Below are 22042 nucleotides of genomic sequence, written 5' to 3'. Positions count from 1 at the left end.
ACTTTGCCACGCAGTTTATCTAGTATTTGTTGGCACTGAATCTATAAAATGTACCTCTACATGAATTGGATTTCAGCTGATGTGAATCGGAGTGTGAAATGTTTCTCTTTTTCTTTCCTGTGCTTCAATTATTTTTATATTCTGGTATGTTTGATTCTGTGCATGCAAAGGGGAAAGTGGAAATGTTCTTTTCTACTAGTTGGACCCCACCCTTATCTGCCTCAGTTGTGCTTGATTTCAGCCAGCTACCATGGGCAAGAAGCCAGGTGAAGATCACCAGAGTAATTTGCCTCCCAAACTGCATTCTGGAATATTTCTTCTTTAGCCGTTTCTGTGAAATCAGCAGCTGTCACACCACTCCCCCACCTGGATCTCATACCTATCTGCATACCTAAAGGCAAACGGGCAAAATCTGCTGTGGTTAAAAAGTATGAGAACCAAAGTTTCAGAATAAACATTGGTATAGGGCAGGGGTCTTCACCTGGTGGGTCACAATCCACACTTTGGTTGTGAAATCAGTCAAGATGGGTCTCAGCAAAGCTGTTGCTGCCACGTTGGGCATAGAGAAAATTGTGGAGGTGGGTTCCAAGTTGCAGGTTGGGAGCCCAAGGCAGGTCTCGGATCTGGACCAGTTGAAGATCACTGATATGGAGAGGTTTGCAACAAGATATGGAGAGGTTTGCAACATTTGCTCAATTACTGCTTATCCACATGATCCTACATTTTCATACATCTTCCCAGTAACAAAATATTCTGTTACAAATAAACATAAACCATAAGTCTTTCCTGTTTAATATGTACTTTATGAATGTATGCCCTACTTCTGAGTGCTTTACTACTAACTGAGTACTAACTTAGTACTAACCCTACTACAAACTGAGTGCTTTAGGGTGGATTCCTGCATTGAGCGGGGGGCTCGACTCGATGGCCTTGTAGGCCCCTTCCAACTCTGCTATTCTATGATTCTATGGTAAGACTATTCAGGAGTTCCAGGGTTTACCCAAGATTCTGTTTCCTTAGAAGGAGGTCACTGGAGAATTATGGCATTTCTTTGATAAATGGTTTAGTTACAGATATATACAGGCTGAACGTAAGATGAGAGTCCACAGCATTAGCACTCCAACTGATTTCTGATCCCCGTCAGATGTCTTGGAGAACCTCTAGTGCCATAGGATTTCTTGCAGAGAGCACTCGACTCTCTGCCTCCTCTTCAGAAGCAAGCTGTATCCAAGAGAGATCCTTTGCTTGCCTTTGTTGTTCTCACAGATCTCTGAATTAGCACGTTCCTTATGGAAGGGCAACAGAAAGGTAAGACCCCTAACAGTCCACCTGTGGCCACCATTCAGCTCATTTCCATAAAAGCTGGGAATCTGCAAGGCTAAGCTGGTTTGTCCCATTCTAACACTCCCTTTTTTCACAATCAGAAACTCAAAGGGTGAGTTTGGGGATTCTTAGGAGGTCATTTAAACCAACCCCCAAGCTTAGAATATTGTGTACTGATCTGCCATTGAATGACATTGAATGTCATTCAATGACATTGAATTATAAAGAAGTCAATCTGTAAACACCTTGAAATCAATGCGGTGATCACTAGAAGCCAACATGGATTTGTCAAGAACAAGTCCTGTCAGACAAATTTGATCTCATTTTTTGATAAGATAACCTTCCTTGTGAACGGTGGGAATGCTGTGGACGTCATATATCTTGACTTCAGCAAAGCTTTTGACAAAGTGCCCCATGACATTCTGATTAACAAACTAGCTAAAAGTGGGCTAGATGGAACAACTATTAGGTGGATTCACAGTTGGCTACAGAATCGGACTCAAAGAGTACTTATCAATGGAACCTTCTCAAGCTGGGGAGAGGCAACGAGTGGGGTACCGCAGGGCTCAGTCCTGGACCCAGTGCCCTTCAACATTTTTATTAATGATTTGGATGAGAAGGTGCAGGGAATGCTTATCAATTTTGCAGATGACACCAAATTGGGTGGGATAGCTAATACCCTGGAAGAAAGAAACAAACTTCAAAGTGATCTTGATAGGCTGGAGTGCTGGGCTGAAAACAACAGGATGAAATTTAATAGGGATAAATGCCAAGTTCTACATTTACGAAATAGAAACCAAATGCACAGTTACAAGATGGGGGATACTTGGCTCAGCAATACTATAAGCGAGAAGGATCTTGGAATTGTTGTAGATCGCAAACTGAATATGAGCCAACAGTGCGATATGGCTGCAAGAAAGGCCAATGCTATTTTGGGCTGCATTAATAGAAGTATAGCTTCCAAATCACGTGAGGTACTGGTTCCTCTCTATTCGGCCCTGATTAGGCCTCATCTAGAGTATTGCGTCCAGTTCTTGGCTCCACAATTCAAGAAGGACCCAGACAAGCTGGAGCGTGTTCAGAGGAGGGCAACCAGGATGATCAGGAGTCTGGAAACAAAGCCCTATGAAGAGAGACTGAAAGAACTGGGCATGTTTAGCCTGGAGAAGAGAAGATTGAGGGGAGACATGATAGCACTCTTCAAATACTTCAAAGGTTGTCACACAGAGGAGGGCCAGGATCTCTTCTCGATCCTCCCAGAGTGCAGGACACGGAATAACGGGCTCAAGTTACAGGAAGCCAGATTCCGGCTGGACATCAGGAAAAACTTCCTGACTGTTAGAGCAGTACGACAATGGAATCAGTTACCTAGGGAGGTTGTGGGCTCTTCCACACTAGAGGCATTCAAGAGGCAGCTGGACAACCGTCAGGCATGCTTTAGGGTGGATTCCTGCATTGAGCAGGGGGTTGGACTCGATGGCCTTGTAGGCCCCTTCCAACTCTGCTATTCTATGATTCTATTATTCTATGAACATCATCAGCCCATTGATGCTGCGCAGCCAATGAGACAGTCTTGCTTCCGTCCCTCTCCATGCTCCTCTGCTCAGGGAAGTTTAATGGAAGAGAGGAGGGATGTGTCTCCCGTACACCCCTCTCCCTCACATCCACCGACTGTGAACCAGTATCGAAGCCTGGGGACACGTGGGCGGGCATTCAAGAGGCAGCTGGGCAAGCATCTGTCAGGGATGCTTTAGAGTGGATTCCTGCATTGAGCAGGGGGTTGGACTCGATGGCCTTGTAGGCCCCTTCCAACTCTGCTATTCTATGATTCTATGATTCTATGACACACACACAATCCTAGTGGTTTTCGTAGAGCCCCAAAGTTAGAGGCTTCCATCCTCCAAGGCAGACCAAGGTGATGCTGTCCCCATTGGGTCTCATCCGCCCCCCTATAATCAAAGGATCCCAACTAGGGAGCATATCGTCAGAATGCTGCTCACTGAGCCTGTGACTCACTGAGCCTTTTTGGCCTCACAGCAACCAGCCCAGCACTCCTTATTCACCCTATTCCTTCACTACGGCCACCATATAACACTGTACCTTACAATATTGTGTACTGAGCTGCCATGCAATGACACATATACAATCCTAGTGGTTCTTTCCTCCTTCAGCCACATGATGGCAGTACATGCAAACACATTAATAGGAATTTAGAATTTCGGTTTGTAAAGAAAATCAGAGGAAGCTATGAGCAGAGGTGTGTCTGAAATAAGAAGATGGCTGGGTTTCCTCTATAATGAAGAGATAACAATTCAGTGAAGTGAAGCAATCAGCACTGCAGAACAACATTTATTTCTCCATCAGAAAGTGGGTCACTAGGTGAATATCACAAGCTTTATATTTGGCCAGAAATTGAAGACAGAGGGAGCTCTGAACCATGGAAACTTGCTTCAGGAACAAACAAGGTCTGTATATTTTGCTTTTTCTGTGTCTTCCTGGAAAAATGTGTATTTCTATTCAGTATTCAGTGCCTGAAGAAAAGAAAAGTGGGTCCTTAGTGGCTAATGTGCTGAAGGATTTGAAAATGGGAATAGGGGATCTCTCTGCTCGCAGAGCCCAGTTAGTTTTCAAAAGCACTAAGCAATATTTCCATCTTGATACCCTCTCCGGAAATCTGTTGATAAATGATAAAATGGACCGAGAAGCTTTATGTGGCAAGACTGAGCCTTGCTTACTTCTGTCTCAAATTGTACTCCAGAACCCCTTAAAAATATACAGTATTGAACTACAGATAGAAGATGTGAATGACAATGCTCCCAATTTCTCTAAAACTGAATTTGAGCTGGAAATTCCTGAGACTGTTCCTATAAATACACGGTTCCCCTTGGAATCTGCCCAAGATGAGGACCTGGGAGAGAACAGTATCCAGAACTACACACTCAGCCCCAATGAGCATTTCTGGCTTGATGTGCAAATGAACGAGGATGGAAGCAAATATGTGGATCTTGTTCTGGAGAAGCCACTAGACAGAGAAAAGGAGCCACACATTGGACTGACTCTCACGGCTGCTGATGGAGGGATGCCACAGAGAACAGGCACAGTTCAAATAAACATTAATGTTCTGGACAGTAATGATAACTTTCCTCTGTTTACTCAGTCTGAATATAAAGTGAGGTTAAAAGAAAACAGCCCACGGAATACCCTGGTCTGCAAAGTGGAAGCCAGAGATTTAGATTTTGGTTCAAATGCGCAGATCTCCTACTCATTCCATCGGGTGCCTGAAAAAATATACAATTTGTTTCATTTAAATGAATGGACTGGAGAAATCACTGTTTTGGGAGAGATGGATTATGAAAAGGAAACCAGTTATGCTATGAATATCAGAGCAACGGATGGTGGGGGTCTTTCTGGACACTGCAAGGCCCTAGTAGAGATTGAGGATGTAAATGACAATGCTCCAGAGGTTTCAGTCATATCCACCACCAGCCCTTTACCAGAGGATTCTCCCTTAGAGACACTGGTTGTCCTCTTCAGTGTGATGGACCGGGACTCTGGGGACAATGGCAAAGCTGTCTGTTCTGTGGAAATAAACCTTCCCTTTGTGTTAAAAGTCACTGTGAACAATTATTACCAGCTTGTAATCCAAAGTCCCCTGGACAGAGAGAAAGTCCCCGAATATAATATTACTATCACAGCCATTGATCGGGGCTCTCCCAGGCTCACTTCTACAAGAATGATTGATGTTCACATTTCAGATGTCAATGACAACCCTCCAGTATTTCAAAAGCCTTTACATGAGATGCAGATTCGAGAAAACAATATCCCAGGTCTGCTCATTGGCTCAGTCCATGCTGTTGATTTGGACATGGAGCAGAATGCCAAAGTGACTTATTCCCTGTTGCCTGGGAAGGTTGGTGATGGCCCTGTCACCTCCTACATCTCAATCAACTCTGAAACTGGAAATGTGTATGCCCTCAGGTCTCTGGATTATGAGCACATAAAAGATTTCCAAATTACAGTGAGGGCGACAGATGGCGGTTCTCCTCCACTGAGCTCAGAAGTTCTCATCAGAGCTGTTGTCATAGATGAAAATGACAATGCTCCCTTCTTCCTCTATCCCCTTCAGAACAGCACAACCACCTGCAATGAGCTGATGCCCAAGTCAGGGGAGGCCGGGTACCTGGTCACCAAGGTGGTGGCCGTGGATGGAGATTCTGGTCAGAACTCTTGGCTCTCCTATGAACTGCTGAAGGCCACAGACCCTGGCCTCTTCAGCATAGGAGTCCAGAATGGAGAAGTGAAAACCAGGAGACCATTGAATGAGCGGGACACCAACAAACAGAGGCTTGTTATTCTGGTCAGAGACAATGGGCTCCCTCCACAGTCCAGCACTGCAACACTCAATATACTTTTGGTGGATGGTTTCTCTGATCCTTATATGAAGATGGTGGATGTCAGTCAGCAGGAACACGAAGAAGATGAGACCTTGACCATGTACTTGGTGATCTGCCTGGCTGCAGTCTCATTGGTGTTCCTGGTTTGTATTATCACCTTTGTTATCATCAAAATCTACAAGAAAGGTTCCAGAGAAACCTTTATCCCTGCACCTCCTCCCTTCCCACCTGCCAGACCTGAGTTCCCAGAGAATTGTTCTGATTCTCAGAGTGGGTCACTCTCCAGGACTTACCACTATGATGTTTGCTTGACTGGTGGATCCTTAAGCAGCGAGTTCAGATTTCTCAGGCCTCTCATTCCTGTTTTTTCTGTGGGGGACCCCAACATCCCTGTGCACCACAGGGCGTCTTCTGGTTCCCAAGATATTACTCAGGAGGTTAAAGATAAAGAATCAAGAGAACAGGTGAGAGAATAGTTTTTTTTTTAATTATTATTATTATTCCATGCATCAGGAAAATTAAAGATTGTGGGTTTTTTGTTTTTTGCTTGTTTTCAGTCACATCTGATATTCGTTTCTTCACATTAATTTCTTCACTATTTGTTGATAAAATATATAGTGGGTTTTAAAGCTGCACATTTTAAATTGTCTGTTTATTTAAAATCAGGGTGAGTTCTTTCCCCCTCTGCACACACTTTGTAGTTGGGCTGCCCTTTGTATTCCGTGCCCCATCATCTGTATGAGGGATTTACTCTCGTGCTAGTTTGCCTCGCAGAGGTTTGTGGCACATGACATCCCCTCCTTTCCACAGCAACTTGCCCCCGCATCTTCTTGCACCCCGTTTCCTCAGGCCCATTCTTACAAGCTCATTGTTGTGTCTGGGTTTTTCTCTTTAGCCATCTTGCTTATCTCCTCTTCTTTCAACCCTCATTTTTATACGTATATATGTAACTTTTTATTATTAATATTAAATATATTGAATTCCAAAATCAAGAATAAAACTATACACATCAATATTTATTCAATATCCCTCCCCGTTCCCTCCCCACATTTGGTCGATTACAGAGTTCTTAGAATCATAGAATAGCAGAGTTGGAAGGGGCCTACAAGGCCATCTAGTCCAACCCCCTGCTCAATGCAGGAATCCACCCTAAAGCATCCCTGACGGATGGTTGTCCAGCTGCCTCTTGAAGGCCTCTAGTGTGGGAGAGGCCACAACCTCCCTAGGTAACTGATTCCATTGTTGCACTGCTCTAACAGTCAGGAAGTTTTCCCTGATGTCCAGCTGGAATCTGGCTTCCTTTAACTTGAGCCCATTATTCCGTGTCCTGCACTCTGGGAGGTTCGAGAAGAGATCCTGGCCCTCCTCTGTGTGACAACCTTTCAAGTATTTGAAGAGTGCTATCATGTCTCCCCTCCATCTTCTCTTCTCCAGGCTAAACATGTCCAGTTCTTTCAGTCTCTCTTCATAGGGCTTTGTTTCCAGACCCCTGATCATCCTGGTTGCCCTCCTCTGAACATGCTCCAGCTTGTCTGGGTCCTTCTTGAATTGTGGAGCCCAGAACTGGACGCAATACTCTAGATGAGGCCTAACCAGGGCTGAATAGAGAGGAACCAGTACCTCACGCGATTTAGAAGTCATACTTCTATTAATTCTCCCTTCTCCCTTACCAACCTGCCCGGTCACTGAGGTCATCCGAGGGCCTGCTTCTGGTGGTTCCACCTAGATCCATCCTCCGATTGGAATCCACCAGGGGAAGAGCCTTCAGCGTGGTGGCGCCCCTCCTGTGGAATTCCCTGCCTCTGGAGGTAAGGCAGGCTCCAACCTTGTACACCTTTTGGCGCCTCCTGAAAACATCTTTATTCCAAGAAGCCTTTCTTTAACATGCAGCCTTGGATTTCTGTGTTGTTGTTTTTTGCTTCTTTTTAAATTTTGTTTTAACTGTTTTATTCTGTTTTTTATTTTCATTTTACCTTGTCCGAAATTTTTCAAAGGGGAGTGGTATATAAATATTCTAAATAAATAAATAAATAAATAAATAAATAAATAAATAAAATAATAATAATAATAATAATAAATAATGCAGCCCAAAACAGCATTTGCCTTTCCTGCAGCCATATCGCACTATTGGCTCATATTCAGCTTGCGATTTACAACAATTCCAAGATCCTTCTCGTTTGTAGTATTGCTGAGTATTGCATACATTTTTCATTCATTTTTTTAATCCAGTGTGGTTTTTTTAAGTTTCCATTTCATTTATTGATTATCTGGTTTTTATGAGTCCCACAGATTTCTATAGGCTTCTGCCAAACTTGTTCTATTTGATTCCTTTTTCATGTGGTCTATTTATTTTTGACAGTCTGTCCTGAAAGTATCTCTTTTCTTTATCTTTCTATGTGTTCTTAACTTCTCTGTCAACTTTTCATTTATTGCTGTGTCCCAGATTTACTTTCTTCACAGTGATACTGTCAGCACACGGTCTTCCAGTTGTAATTGTCTCATGGCTGTTAACATAAATCCAATTAATATTTTTTCTCTTATCTATTTTCTTTAACATACATATTCAATAAGCTCTCATGTTTTACAAACATGATTATTCCATATTTCTTGTGTTACTGGGGGCTGCTGTTCATAAAAATATCTTATTTGTATCAATCTTATTTTTTTCAAATTGTTTTTGCCTACTGATTTCCTTTTGATATTAAAGTTAGGGTGTGCCCAAATCAGTGTTAGGAGTGAGATCCCGGGCATTAATTTCTCTTTCCTAAAATACTATGCTTTCAATAATCCTTTTATTGTGCTTTTTTTGTTGCTCATTTGTTGTTTAATATATTTTTTGATATAAAACACATCCTGTATTTCTTCTTCCTTCAATTCCATCAATTCTTTTTCTATTTCTACCCACTGTGGACTCACCCCTTCCTTTATTATTGTTAACAAATGCCTTAATTGATAAGTATCATAATAGGTTTTCAAATGGGGTGTGCTCCACCCTTTTTCTTGTACAGATACAATATCTGAGGGCCTTTTGTTGTTCTTGGTCTTTTGCTCTTAAAGATAATTTTTTCTATCTAGTTTTGCCACATTTTGAATCTTCTAAGTGTTTCTTGCATTAATACATTAAAGAGATAAGTGAATTTTGGTAACAGCATCATTTTTATAGTCATTATCTGGTCCAAGAGAGATAGGTTTATCCTTTCCCATCTGGCTATATCCTTCTTTAATTCTTTCCAAAGTTTCCCATAATTTAGTTTCAGTACATTCTTCTGTCTTTTAGGAATCTGAACTTCTAAATATCTAAATGATTTTGTTATTAGAGGAATAGCCATCCTTTCTGAGATTTCTATTTGTTCTTGGGGTCCTATATTCATACACATCAGGTCATTTGTATTTACCTTAAGACCTGCCCACTGTTGAAATTCCATTAGTTCTCTTATCAATTCTTCTATCCCCATTTTTGAATCTCCTAATGTAAAAAAAATATTGTCTGCAAATAGATTTAGTTTAAATTCTCTCCCACCCACATGTATTCCTTTAATATCTATAATATTTTCTTATTCTTCCTTTGTTTTCAATGCTAGAATTCTGTTCCTAATCTTTTTTTAACTCTATTTGCTAACAGCTTTGAGCTTTTACCTGAGAACTCATAAAATCTTTGCTTAACATATAGCATATCTATCATTATTTATTTCTAGTGCCTTTCTTCAATTTTTCTATTTCTTTCCTAATCCTAACTTGTCCAGTTTGTTTATACTGCTCCATTAATCTTTTAATTTCTTGGTCTAGTTTCTCCTTCTCTTTCTCCTTTTTCTTTATTATACTTAATTGCTTTATACATACTGCCCTTATTGTTGCTCTATTCGCTTCCCATCTTATAGTTTCTGTTGTTTCCCATTTTGTTTTCTTCAACATATCTTTCTATGCTCTTTCTTAATCTTTCCTTAATGTCTTCCTTTGTTAATAATGTGGGGTTCAGTCTCCATATTTAGTCTTCTTTTATTCTTTGATCTATTTCTACCCATGCCTTGATCATTGTCTGTTACTTTTGTTTATCCAATTTCCTTCTTTCTTTCTTTTTGTTCATCGTAGCAGGGTTCTTTCAACCCACTTTACACTAAAACTGGCTAAATCTTCATGTGGTAATCATGGTCACTATATTTGCACAACCGTTAGCCAATTAAAATCAACTGAGACAAAGTTTATTGATGAATATTTGGGCACCGTGAAAGAAGCGTGATAGAGCTATACAACAGGGCAAAATCTAAATGCAGCTCTTAGATTGTGCTTCATTCTTAACCTAAAGTGCACTTGTTGTGGTTACTTTACTAATAGGTGTTATCTGATAAAGTTATAAAAGTTTGTCTTTCAGAATAAAGAGTCTACTGAAATGTCTGCATGGTAAACTTAGTGTTTATTCCCCAAAGTGCATATTCTCCCCCAAACCCAGTTGTATCTCTGCTTTTCTGAGAAAATTTAGTTTCTGAACCAATTCAGTCCTCTCTATCAAATAGACATCTTCAGCCATTCCTGATGTCTAACCAGTGCCAAATAGCAGAAAACCAGTACCTCACGTGATTTGGAAGCTATACTTCTTTGCAGCCACATCACACTGTTGGCTCATATTCACCTTGTGATTTACAAGAATTCCAAGATCTTTCTTGCTTGTAGTATTGCTGAGCCAAGTATTCCCCATCTTGTAACTGTGCATTGGGTTTCTTTTTCCTAGGTGCAGAACTTGGCATTTATCCCTATTAAATTTCATTCTGTTTTCAGGCCAGTGCTCCAGCCTATCAAGAGCACTTTGAAGTTTGCTTCTGTCTTCCATGGTTTTAGCTATCCCACCCAATTTTGTGTCATCTGCAAATTTGATGAGCATTCCCTGCACCTCCTCATGCAAATCATTAATAAAAATGTTGAAGAGCACTGGGCCCAGGACTGAGCCTTGTGGTACCCCACTTGTTACCTGCCCCCAGATTGAGAAGGTACCATTGATAAGCACTCATTGAGTCTGATGATCAGTCCTTGTGTGGATCTTAATACAGAACTTAATATTGCAGACTACCAAAGTCGGTTATGCTACTTAGCTCACTGAAGTCAGCATCTCCTAGTGATTTCTTTTTCCTTTTCGGGTTTTTTTAATATACATACATTGATATGTATACAGCCATAACAATGAAAATACAACTTACAAGCAATTATACATAGGCTTCAACAAAAGCAGATCAGATATCCAAACAAGTATCATTTAAAAGTGGCCACCTGTTCAAATACTGAAAGCATTGTTAGGCTCTCTCTCTCTCTCTCTCTCTCTGACCAAACCTGAGACCCACAATTAGTATGGAAGCCAAGGACAAATTGGCATTCCCTCCCCCAAACTCTGCAATTGGAGGAGAACAGAACAGGGAGGGAGAGTGCTGTGGCAATTTCTAATTGGTTAGCCACAGATGTTGATATGAATTATCAAAACTACCCCACTCAGCACCCCATGTTCCTTACTGGGAGGTATTCAATTAGGCACACCACACACAAAAGTAGGATAGTTCTGGAAACTTTAGAAGCTCCGATTGGGCACATCTCTGCTCTAAAGGTATTTGATGGGTTTAGAAGCAGCCAGTCTCTCCTCTGGAAGATCGAATGCTCTGTGGATATTTGCAGTTACCAGATAATTCCAGGGCAGAAAGCACACCCCTAGTGTTTATCCTTCCAATGTTGTAATATCAGTCTTCTAGCTGTCAAAAGGGGAAGGAAAATCCATTTATGCTGACCATTCATTAATTTCATTGAAACAGGTAAATTAAAATAACGGGTATACCAGCAAATGTAAATACTGTTCCATTACAAAATTTATCCATATAATAACCTCCTCACAAAAAGAAGTTACTGGACATTGCCAAAACATACGTTTAAAAGATGCATTAGCTACATTGCACTGCCAGCAGTTAGCTGAATTAGGGTGCAGTCCTATGCTGTCAATTGCAGGACTTTTTTCTGCCTAAACATGCATAGGTTTTCACCTTTAGGCAATCTCTTATTAAAGAGATGTTACAGTGTCCAAAAGACTTAAAACAAACTTTTTGCTGAATAAGACGTCACCTCACATACATAGAAACAACAGGCATAGATGCCAAAATGGTAGAATGGGGCAATTCAATTCCATATTCCATTCTTGCGTAAAACCCAGTATATCATATTTATTCACCAACAAGTATTTATTGTAGGTTGCTTTGCCTGACCAACCTCAATAAAAGCTTTCAATAATGATGGAGACTTTGATGCTGTAAAACCAGTCAGGCCAAACCTAGATACTAGCAAATTTCAAGTTCTTCTTCGTGGTCTCTGTACATCACACATATGGGCTCTGTGCCTGCGCAGGGCCAGCTCCGGAAACTTCACTAGCTGAAAACATTTTTAGGCGGGAACCCCTCCCCCACCGTCCACTGAGCATGCTCAGGGGTTCCCGCCCTATCTCCTCAGTTCTCTTCAACCGCCTGCGGGTTAACAGCTTTCTTGGAGACTTCTAGGTTAGGTTTTTACCTTTTCTCTGAAAGCTGTCATTTTTTCTTCCTTTTTCTTCTTCTCCAGTTTTTCTAACTTTTCTATATATAAAATAAAATAAAATTTTTAAAAAATCCCTTATTTTTCTTATTAGTAGTTAGGTGCCTATGGCACAAACAGGACTCTTCAAAAAGTGTTCATCCTGTGGACAAAAGATTTCCCAGATGGATGGACATTCGTTGTGTTTATTGTGCTTGGGGAAAGCACACGTAGTTGAATCCTGCATGTTTTGCTTAAAATTCTCGAGGCAAGCGAGAAAAAACCGCTCAGACCACCTTCGGGCGATTCTCTGGGAAAGGGCCTTGGTGGCAGTAGATAAACTGAGACCGGCTCGAGTTTCTACTTCTAACAAAATGGAGTCAATGCCCCAACCTCCTCCTACTTTGAGTGAAGCCCTATTGGTTCCCCCTACCTCCTCTCATTCCGCTTCTAAAAAAGTAGCGAAGAAAATCTCTAAGAGAGCGAGAGAGCACAATGGGGCAGAAGAAAGACAGGTTGCTTACCTGTAACTGTAGTTCTTCGAGTGGGCATCTGTGCAGTCACACATATGGGCTCTGCGCCTGCGCAGGGCCAGCTTCGGAAACTTCTATAGCTGAAAACGTTTTAGGTGGGAACCCCTCCCCCACCGTCCACTGAGCATGCTCAGGGGTTCCCGCCTATTCCCCTCAGTTCCTGAAACCGCCTAAACAGTCTCACTGAGGAGAACCACCAGGTGATCAAAAATTAATGACACCATAGTGGGGACGGTGGGAGGGTTGTGTGACTGCACAGATGACCACTCGAAGAACTACAGTTACAGGTAAGCAACCTGTCTTTCTTCTTCGTGGTCTCTGTGCATCACACATATGGGCGAATAACAAGCTGACTACCTGGAGGTGGGTGGTGTCAGGTGATGGATGAAAAATTCAATGGATTGCCGATAAGACGGCACGCCCAAAGGCACAGTCTCTACACGCTCTGATGTCCAGATGGTAGTGACTGGCAAAAGTCAGAGGTGTCGACCAGATATCCGCTTTGGAGAGGTCCGGTATGGCAATACCTCTTTCAAAAGCTGAAGCAGTGGCCCCTCCTCTGGTGGAGTGAGAGCGCACTTTCCCCTTCAGCGGGGGGACAGCAAGTTCATAGGCTAATTTAATAGTCTGAAAAAACCCAAGCAGATATTCTCTGCAGAGATGCTTGGAGTCCCTTTTGTTTGACCCATAACAAACAAAAAATCTTAGGGATCTCCAGAGAGTCACTGTTCTGTCCAGCGTATGTAGTGTCGACTCAAGAAGAGTTGACGGCGCAAGGAAAAAGCTTGGCAGAGTAAAATCCTGCCCAAGGTGAAAGGAGAAACAACCTTTGGAAAAAAGCTGGGTCCGGTCTAAGGACCACTTTGTCGGCATGAAAACCCGTATAAGGTGAGTCCATACGGAGTGCCGCTAACTCTGACACACGTCTAGCAGATGTTATGGCAACAAGGAAAGCCACCTTAAAAGTCGGTAAACGCAAATCTGTCTTTGCCAATGGTTCGAAAGGCTTGGCCAACAGTGCTTTGAGCACCACGGAAAGGCTCTATTGCGGAACAAAGGAACGAAGGGTGGAACTGTATCTTTCATCCCTTTCATAAAGCGCTTAACCAGTGGATGAGTGAAGACCGGACAGCCCTGAATCCATAAATGTGAGGCAGAATCACTGCCAGATAAACTCTAAGTGAGGAAACTTAAGGCCTCCTTTAACAAGGAAAAAGGGAAAGTGAGGATGGTGGAAATAGGCTCTGAAAGGGGTTTCTCATTCCTGCTTAGTGCAAAGGAGGAGTGATCTTCCCATTTGGTAGCATATGATTTTCTAGTTGCTAGTTTCTTAGCTGCTAGAATTATGTCCCATATATCAGGGGGTAAGGATTGACAGTCTAATATTGTGGTTTCTACTATGAGGTCCAGAGAGCTCAATAAATTGAGAATTAGTCCCACTGTCTTCGATAGCATCCTCTTCTAAGATGCCACGAGAAGCCAGTTGTCTAAATATAGGTAGACTTTCACCCTGTGTAGGCAAATGAACTGCCATATATTTTGCAAACATTCAGTGGGCTGTACTTAGGTCCAATAGACGCACCCAAACTGGGACATATCGTTACCTATGATAACCCCAAGGTACCTCTGGCGAGTGTTCTGAATGGCTATATGGAAGTATGCATACTTATGTGTATGGGACAAAACCTACTCCCTTGTTGAGAAGCAGCATTAAGAAAGACAGTGTGTCATCCGTAATTTGCTGGTTCTGATGCAGTAAACAAGATGAGCAATGAGATTGAACAATCCTTCACCATCGGATGGTAGGTCCTCAATCTAGTTCACAGAGTGAAACCTGCTAATAATAGGTATGCATGCAAAGCGCAAGAGCGCGCACCATCGCTCTCAACTCACAGTGAAGTGACAGGTCATGTAAGTTGCTGACAAGAGGAAAAGTTGTATCTGGACGTCATAACTAGATAATGTATGACTCTGGGGCCCAAAGCAGATGAATATGTTCTGAAAACTCCCCTTGGGGCTAACAGAACTAATATAGAATTGAAACACGGGTGCATAAAGAAAAAAACCCATGTCCATTACTGGACCTTATGTAAAGATTCTGCACTTTCCAATGTCAGAGCCATCAAAGAAGGGCCCTTCCAGGAATTTTAAACTGTCAGAAGCAGTGCTGGGAGGAAAAATATCGACACTGGAGTTGGCTTCTCAGTACATACAGCATGAGATACAAAATCCTGCACTTTATTTTCCCAGTTATGTGTCTCAATACCAAGCCTGGTCATCCTCAATGACCGGGAAGTGGTATAAGTCCTCCAAAGGAGGTTCTGCCCTGTGTAGGTGATGCAGAAGAGAGCAATGTTGAGACCGACTAATAGTCCTCAAAGGATTGAAGGGAATCAGGTCTATTCTTATGCTCTAACTCATCTTCCCCAAGTTGATCTCCTAATGTCCCATGGAATGGGGAAGAGCTAAGTAATTGTGCTGATGCATTGTGGCTGTAACAGCTGAGCCCTGTGTATCGCTCGCAATGACAGTGATCACGGTTGTACGTATCCCCATCACGGTACTAAAGCCAGTACCCATGCTTGTATGGTATTCTCAGGAGACGTGGCCTGTTTAACATTGTATGCCCTCCTCTTCCAAGGAGTGGGAGAACCCCAAGAATGATGACATCAGACATCATGGTAATAAAATGCTCTCCACTGAAAGCAAAGCACTCAGAGCGTAGAGACTCTGGAATGGGGACCTTGAAATAGGTGGTTAGGTTGCAAGGTACACACTGCCTGATGTGGTGGACAGATGTCCATTGGCTTTGGAGGGGAGAGATATTACATCTCACCCTCTAACATTGAAGCTGCATACGAGTTGCCCTCTTGGTATCAAGAGTGTCAGCGTTTGTACCAAAGAGCTATTAACGTTATTGCCAATCTCGGTATCAAGGGTTCCAGCCTTGGAACCGAAGAAACCAGTTATGTTATTGTCATTTTCAGTACCAAAAATTTCACCTTGGTACCAAAAAAGCCAGTTATGTTCATTGCCAGTGTCAGCATAGAGAACTTCAGCGTCTGCATTGTAGATGCTAGTTATGTAATTGCCACTGTTGGTATCGAGGGCTCCGGTCTGTACCGAAGAAGCTACATTGTTGCCAGCCTCGGCATCGAGGGATTCATTCTCGGTACCGAAGAAGCTAGTTATATTGTATCTCGGTATTGAGAGCAGTCTAGGTACCGAGAGGTCACAGGCTAGGCACTGACGAAGCTAGTTATATTGTTGCAAGTCACGGTACCGAGAAGCTTCAATCTAGGTACCGAGAGGTCACAGGCTAGGCACTGAAGAAGCTAGTTATATTGTTGCAAGTCTCGGTATCGAGAGGCTTCAGTGTACTGAAGAACCTAGTTATTATTGCTACCGAGGAGGCCAGCCATGGGGACTCTAACAGTAGTGGTTAGATCTGGCTTCCATCGAACGGCAGATCCTCTATGCGGGTGCGTGCCTGCTGGGGCGGACCTCAGCTACGCATGCCTTCGTAGCGCAATGGAAACTACCATGGCTTTGAGGCGCAGTCCGTAGCGTGGCGTGCTGTATTAAGCTATTGTCGAGAAAGTCTCATAGCCTCAATACACAAACATCTGCCAGTTCCGTTTGGTCATCTGGCAAGAATCTGGAGAGATGTAATCTTCCCCCATAAAAAGAGCTTACGTTTTGCCATTGTGGCTTGGTAATTGTGCACACGAAGGGATAAAGCTGTAGAAGAGTATACTCTTCTCCCCAGGCCGTGCAACCTACGGCCTTCTTTGTCCACTGGTGCATTATTTGTATGTAAATAGGAACGGGACAATTTAGTCCTGCATCTTATAAATATATGTTGTCTAGCCTCCTCGACGTTGTGGCATAGAGGAGGGCAGCTTCCATGATTGTTGTGCTGTGCGCAGCAGCACAGGCAAATATGGAATAGCCACTGGGGTTGATGACCCACAGTATACGGCATCGTAAACTGGGTCATTAATTTTCTCTATAGGTTGGGATATTTGAGCCCCTAGGGACCTTGCCATTCTTTTTACCTGATCAGTAAAGTGTGCTAAGTCCTCTGAAGGGGACACCACGTCTACAGTGACCACGAGGTCATCTGGTGGTGATGTATCTTGTGAGGAGTCCGATTGGTAATCCTCCTCCGATGGAACATCCAGTCCCATGTCTGATGTAGGCAACGTTTGCAATGCTTCTGCGATGGTTGCGGAGCGCGCCTCGGTACCGATGGTAGAGGCGGCGGTGGCATGGCCAAGACATCCTCTGGGAGGGGTGGAGGGAAGATCGCTTTGGAGGGTGGTTGGCGGAAACGCAGGTACAGCTCGTGTTGCCATTCCTACGGATACTGATAATAGTAATCTTGGTGCCTTCTGTGTCTCCAATCCTCGTAATAATACGGAGGATACTAGGGAGGTTGCCAATCAGCGTAATAGTCCCACATTCTTGGAGGGGACAGATGTTGCTCGTCATAGGTCATATATTGAGGACCTGAATGAGCTAAAGCCGGTGAACGACCCCGGTCGCATCTGTAAGGAGGTGTATGTCAGTATCGATAGCCTTCAGTATCGACCGGCGGCTGCTGGTGAGGCGTGTGTCGGTATCGATAGCCTTCGATATCGACCGGCGTTTGCTGGGGCACTTGTCGGTACCGATGTCCGTCGGTATCAATGGGCTGTGGTTCCTCTCAGTACCGAGGGGAACTGGGACCCTGATCAGGTACGGTATTATCCAGGGAGGAACCTCTAATTTCGCCTTCCGAAATCGATGCTCTTACGCTGGGATCATCTGTCGGTACCGTGATGATCTGCAGCGGAGAAAGTATCGGTGAGCCAATACTGTGCCCTGCTTGGGGCGGAGACTTTGATACCGGTGGTGCGGATGGTGTTGCCCATCTCGGTATCAAAAATGGTCTCGGTAGCGATAGCCTCGGTATCGGGCTTATCGGTTCCGGAGGAGACCTTTGCAATGAAAGGCTCGACATCGGGCTCCTGTGCCCTGTCAGATGCCTTGGTACCGAAGTGCTTGGTACCGGGCTCCTCGGTACCGACGAAGTCGGTTTCAACGGTTTTTTCTTCCCATTTTTCGTCTTAAGTTTGCTCTTTTCTTTCTGGGGTTGTCAGCCCCAGAATGCTCTCTCACTCTCTTAGAAATCTTCTTTGCCGCCTTTGTTGATGCAGACTGAGAGGAGGAAGGGGGAACCGATAAGGCTTCACTCTGCGCCGGAGGAGGTTGGGGCATAGACTCTATTATAATAGGAGATTTGGAGCATCGAGATCCTCTCGGTACCTCCACTGCCTCCAACGCCTTGTTTCAGAACAACGCCCGAAGGCGGTCTGATCGGTTTTTTTCTCGCTTGCCTCGAGAATTTTAGACAAAACACACAAGATTCCACAATGTGTGTCCCCCAAGCAAAGCAAACAAAGGGAATGTCTGTCAGTTAGCGTGATCTTCAGCCCCCAAAGGGGCACTTCTTGAAGAGGCCTTGATGTGCCATAAGCCACAAGGCTAACCAACAACAAAAGAATTCTTTTTTTTTCTTTTCTTTTTTTTAATATATATATATATATATATATATATATATATATATATAATAACTAAATAGAAAAGATTAGAAAACTGGAGAGAAAAGACAAGAAGGAAAATAGAATATTTTCAGCTGAGGTAAAGTATACCACACACGAGAAGTCTCCACAAGCTGTTGACCCTACAGGCAGTTGAAGAGAACTGAGGAGTTAGGCGGGAACCCCTGAGCATGCTCAGTGGACGGTGGGGGAGGGGGTCCCGCCTAAAACATTTTCAGCTATAGAAGTTTCCGAAGCTGGCCCTGCGCAGGCACAGAGCCCATATGTGTGATGCACAGAGACCACGAAGAAGAACCCCAAAAGAAAAAGAGCAAGCTGAAGGCTAAATATGCAAAGACAAAATTAGCCAATCCAGCTTTGTCGATACCGAAGAGTCCAGTACCGAGAACCTCGCTACCAAAGTCTACTACAGTACTGAGGAGCCCGATACTGAGATCATCACTACAAAGGTCCCCTCCGATACCGAAGAGCCCGATACCGAGGCTTTCGCTACCGAAGTCCTATTCGATACTGAGACGGGCAACACCGTTGTCACCGCCGGTATTGACCTCGCCAACACCACAAACTGAGGAAGCTCTGGACTCCCCGGTACCATCACCCTTCCAAATAGTTACAGTACCGGTGGAGGACCCCGCCTTAATGGCATCTGTTTCAGAGGGTGAAATAAGAGACTCCTCTTTGGACTATGCAATGGCGAACCGGGGCCCCGTTTCCCCTCGATACCGAGAGGAGCCGCCTCCGCCAGTCAGTACTGACAGACATCGGTACCAATTGATGTCTCCATAGCGACATGCCTGGGATCGCTCATCAAAGTCTTAATTTATTATTGCTATTTCACCCTCCAGCGATCTGGGATTGCATCAGGGAGGGCTCGCATGGCTGTTAAGGCCTTTTTTTGCTGAAGATGTGTCAGCAAGCTTCCCCAACAGACAGATATTCTCTCGATTTGTTTGGGAGAGGCTCGCATCATCGAGACCTGTCACTTAAGCCTTCTGAGGGCTAAACGCGTAATGGCGATTCTGAGGGGAAATGCTAGAAGCCACGGATTCTCCAAAGCAATCAATGCAGCCACTCATTGCGGAGACTCCTCAACCTATGTCCTCTCAGCCTCCTCGGACCCTGACTCTAACCATGGGTCATTCCGATCTTCAAATACTGGACACTCTCTAGCTGTATCTGCAGCAAAAGAGATATCTAAGAAGGCCGGATCACTTAAGCCTTCTGGGACTGATCGCTTGGGGCAATTCTGAGGAGAAATGCTCTGGAAGCCACGGATTCTTCAAAGCAATCAATGCAGCCACTCATGGCGGAGGCTCCTCAGCCAATGTCCCCTCAGCATCCTCGGACCCTGACTCTAACCATTGGTCATTCCGATCTTCAAATAATGGATGCTCTGTAGCTGTATCTGCAGCAAAAGAGATATCTAGAAGGCCGGATCACTTAAGCCTTCTGGGACTGATTGCTCGGGGCGTTTTCTGCAGAGAAAAGCTCTAGAAGCCATGGATTCTCCAAAGTGCTTTATGCAGCCAATTGTGGCAGAGGCCCCTTAGGTCCCCTCAGCGTCCTCGGACCCCGACTCTATCTGTGTGTCGTTCCGATCTTCCAGAAATCTGGACACGCTCTAGCTGCTTCTGCAGCAAAAGAGATATCTAGGAAGGCCAGGTCACTTAAGCCTTTGGGACATACAACAACAACAAAAGCCTCATTCCAAGGCTGTATGGAAGCCAGATCTAACCACTACTGTTAGAGTCCCCATGGGTGGCCTCCTCGGTAGCAATAATATAACTAGTTTCTTCAGTACACTGAAACTCTCGATACCTAGACTGGGAACAACATAACTAGCTTCTTCAGTACTGAGCCTGAAACTCTCGGTACCGAGACTGCTCTCAATACCGAGACTGGCAACAATATAACTAGCTTCTTCAGTACCGAGCCTGAAACCTCTCGGTACCGAGACTGCTCTCAATACCGAGACTGGCAACAATATAACTAGCTTCTTCGGTATCGAGACTGAATCTCTCAATACCGAGACTGGCAACAATATATCTAGCTTCTTCGGTACACAGACTGGAACCCTCGATACCAAGAGTGCCAATAACATAACTAGCATCTTCAGTACAGATGCTGGAATTCTCAATGCTGAGACTGGCAATAACATAACTGGCTTCTTTGGTACCAAGACTGGAATTTTTGGTGCTGAGACTGACAATAACATAACTGGTTTCTTCGGTACCAAGGCTGGAACCCTTGATACCGAGATTGGCAATAACATTAATAGCTTCTTTGGTACAAACGCTGAGACTCTTGATACCAGGAGTGGCATCTCGCATGCAGCTTCAATGTCATAGGGTGAGATGTGATCTCTCTCCCCTCCAAAGCTAATGGACATCTGTCCACTACATCAGGCAGTATATCCCTTGCAGGCTAACCACCAATTTCAGGGTCTCCCTCCAGAGTCTCTACACTCTGAGTGCTTTGCTTTCAATGGAGAGCGTTTTATTACCATGATGTCTGATGTCATCATTTTTGCAAATGGGCCACGTCTCCTGAGAATACCATACAAGCATGGATACTGGCATCAGTACCGTGATGGGGACACGTACAACCGAGATCACTGTCATTGTGACTGGTATACACAGGGCTCAGCTGTTATAGTCACAATGCATCAGTACAATTACTTAGCTCTTCCCCATTCCACCCCCATTCTGTGGGGCATCAGGAGATCAACTTGGGGAAGATGAGTTGGAGCATAAGAATAGACCTGATTCCCCTCAATCCTTTGAGGACTATCAGTCAGTCTCAACATTGCTCTTGTCTGCATCACCTCATGATGTAGTGCCTACACAGGCAGAACCTCCTTCGGAGGACTTATACCACTTCCCGATCATTGAGGATGACTCGGAATTGAGACACATAACTCTGTAAATAAATCTCACACTGTATGTACTAAGAGGCCAACTCCAATGTCGATATTTTTCCTTCCAACACCGCTTCTGACAGTTAAACATTCCTGGAAGGCCCCTTCTTTGATGGCTCTGACATTGGAAAGGGCAGAATCTTTACATAAGGTCCAGTAATGGGCACTGGAGTTTTTCTTTACGCACCCATGTTCCAATTCTATATTAGTTCAGTTATTCCCAAGGGGAGTTTTCAGAACATATAGGTTGGACCTACCAGGCCACAGAACATATTCATCTGCTTTGGGCCCCAGAGTTATACTGGTTATGATGTCCAGATAACAACTTTTCCTCTCGTCAGCAACTTAACATGACCTGTTGCCTCACCAACTGTGAGTTGAGAGCAGTGGTGCGCGCTCTGGCGTTTCTCATGCATACCTATGATTAGAAGGTCTCACTCTGTAAGCTAGATTGCGGACCTGCCATTCGACAGTGAAGGGTTGTTCAATCCCGTCGCTCATCTTATTTCCTGCGTCAGAACCAACAAATTACAGATGACACATTGTCCTTAATACTGCTCCTCAGAAGGGAGTATGTTTTGCCCCCACACACTTAAAAGTATACATACTTCCATATAGCCATTCAGAACACTCACCAGAGGTACCTTGGGTTTATCATAGGTACCGATATGTTTGCAAAATATATGACAGTTCATTTGCCTACACAGGGTGAAAGTCTACCTATATTTAGACAAC

General features: G+C 43.8%; 1 protein-coding gene across 2 annotated transcripts in view; it reads left to right on the top strand.

Annotated features, from left to right (window-relative positions):
- The window catches only part of LOC134401294 (protocadherin beta-16-like), a 98414-nt gene that overhangs the window by 2701 nt on the left and 73671 nt on the right, over positions 1-22042 (top strand). Inside the window, exon 1 of one of the 2 annotated variants that reach the window (XM_063130062.1) lies at positions 3593-6181. The exons of the other annotated variant lie outside the window; for it this stretch is intronic. Within the exon in view, the coding sequence (XP_062986132.1) occupies positions 3761-6181 (2421 nt within the window). The 5' untranslated portion in view covers positions 3593-3760. Of the gene's footprint in view, positions 1-3592; positions 6182-22042 lie in introns of those variants that run through there. 2 annotated transcript variants of the gene reach the window in all.

The sequence above is a fragment of the Elgaria multicarinata genome, chromosome 7 (assembly GCF_023053635.1).
Source record: "Elgaria multicarinata webbii isolate HBS135686 ecotype San Diego chromosome 7, rElgMul1.1.pri, whole genome shotgun sequence".
Taxonomy (NCBI): Eukaryota; Metazoa; Chordata; class Lepidosauria; order Squamata; family Anguidae; genus Elgaria; species Elgaria multicarinata.
Note: the sequence above shows the minus strand (reverse complement) of the source record. Positions and strands in the feature narration are given on the sequence as shown.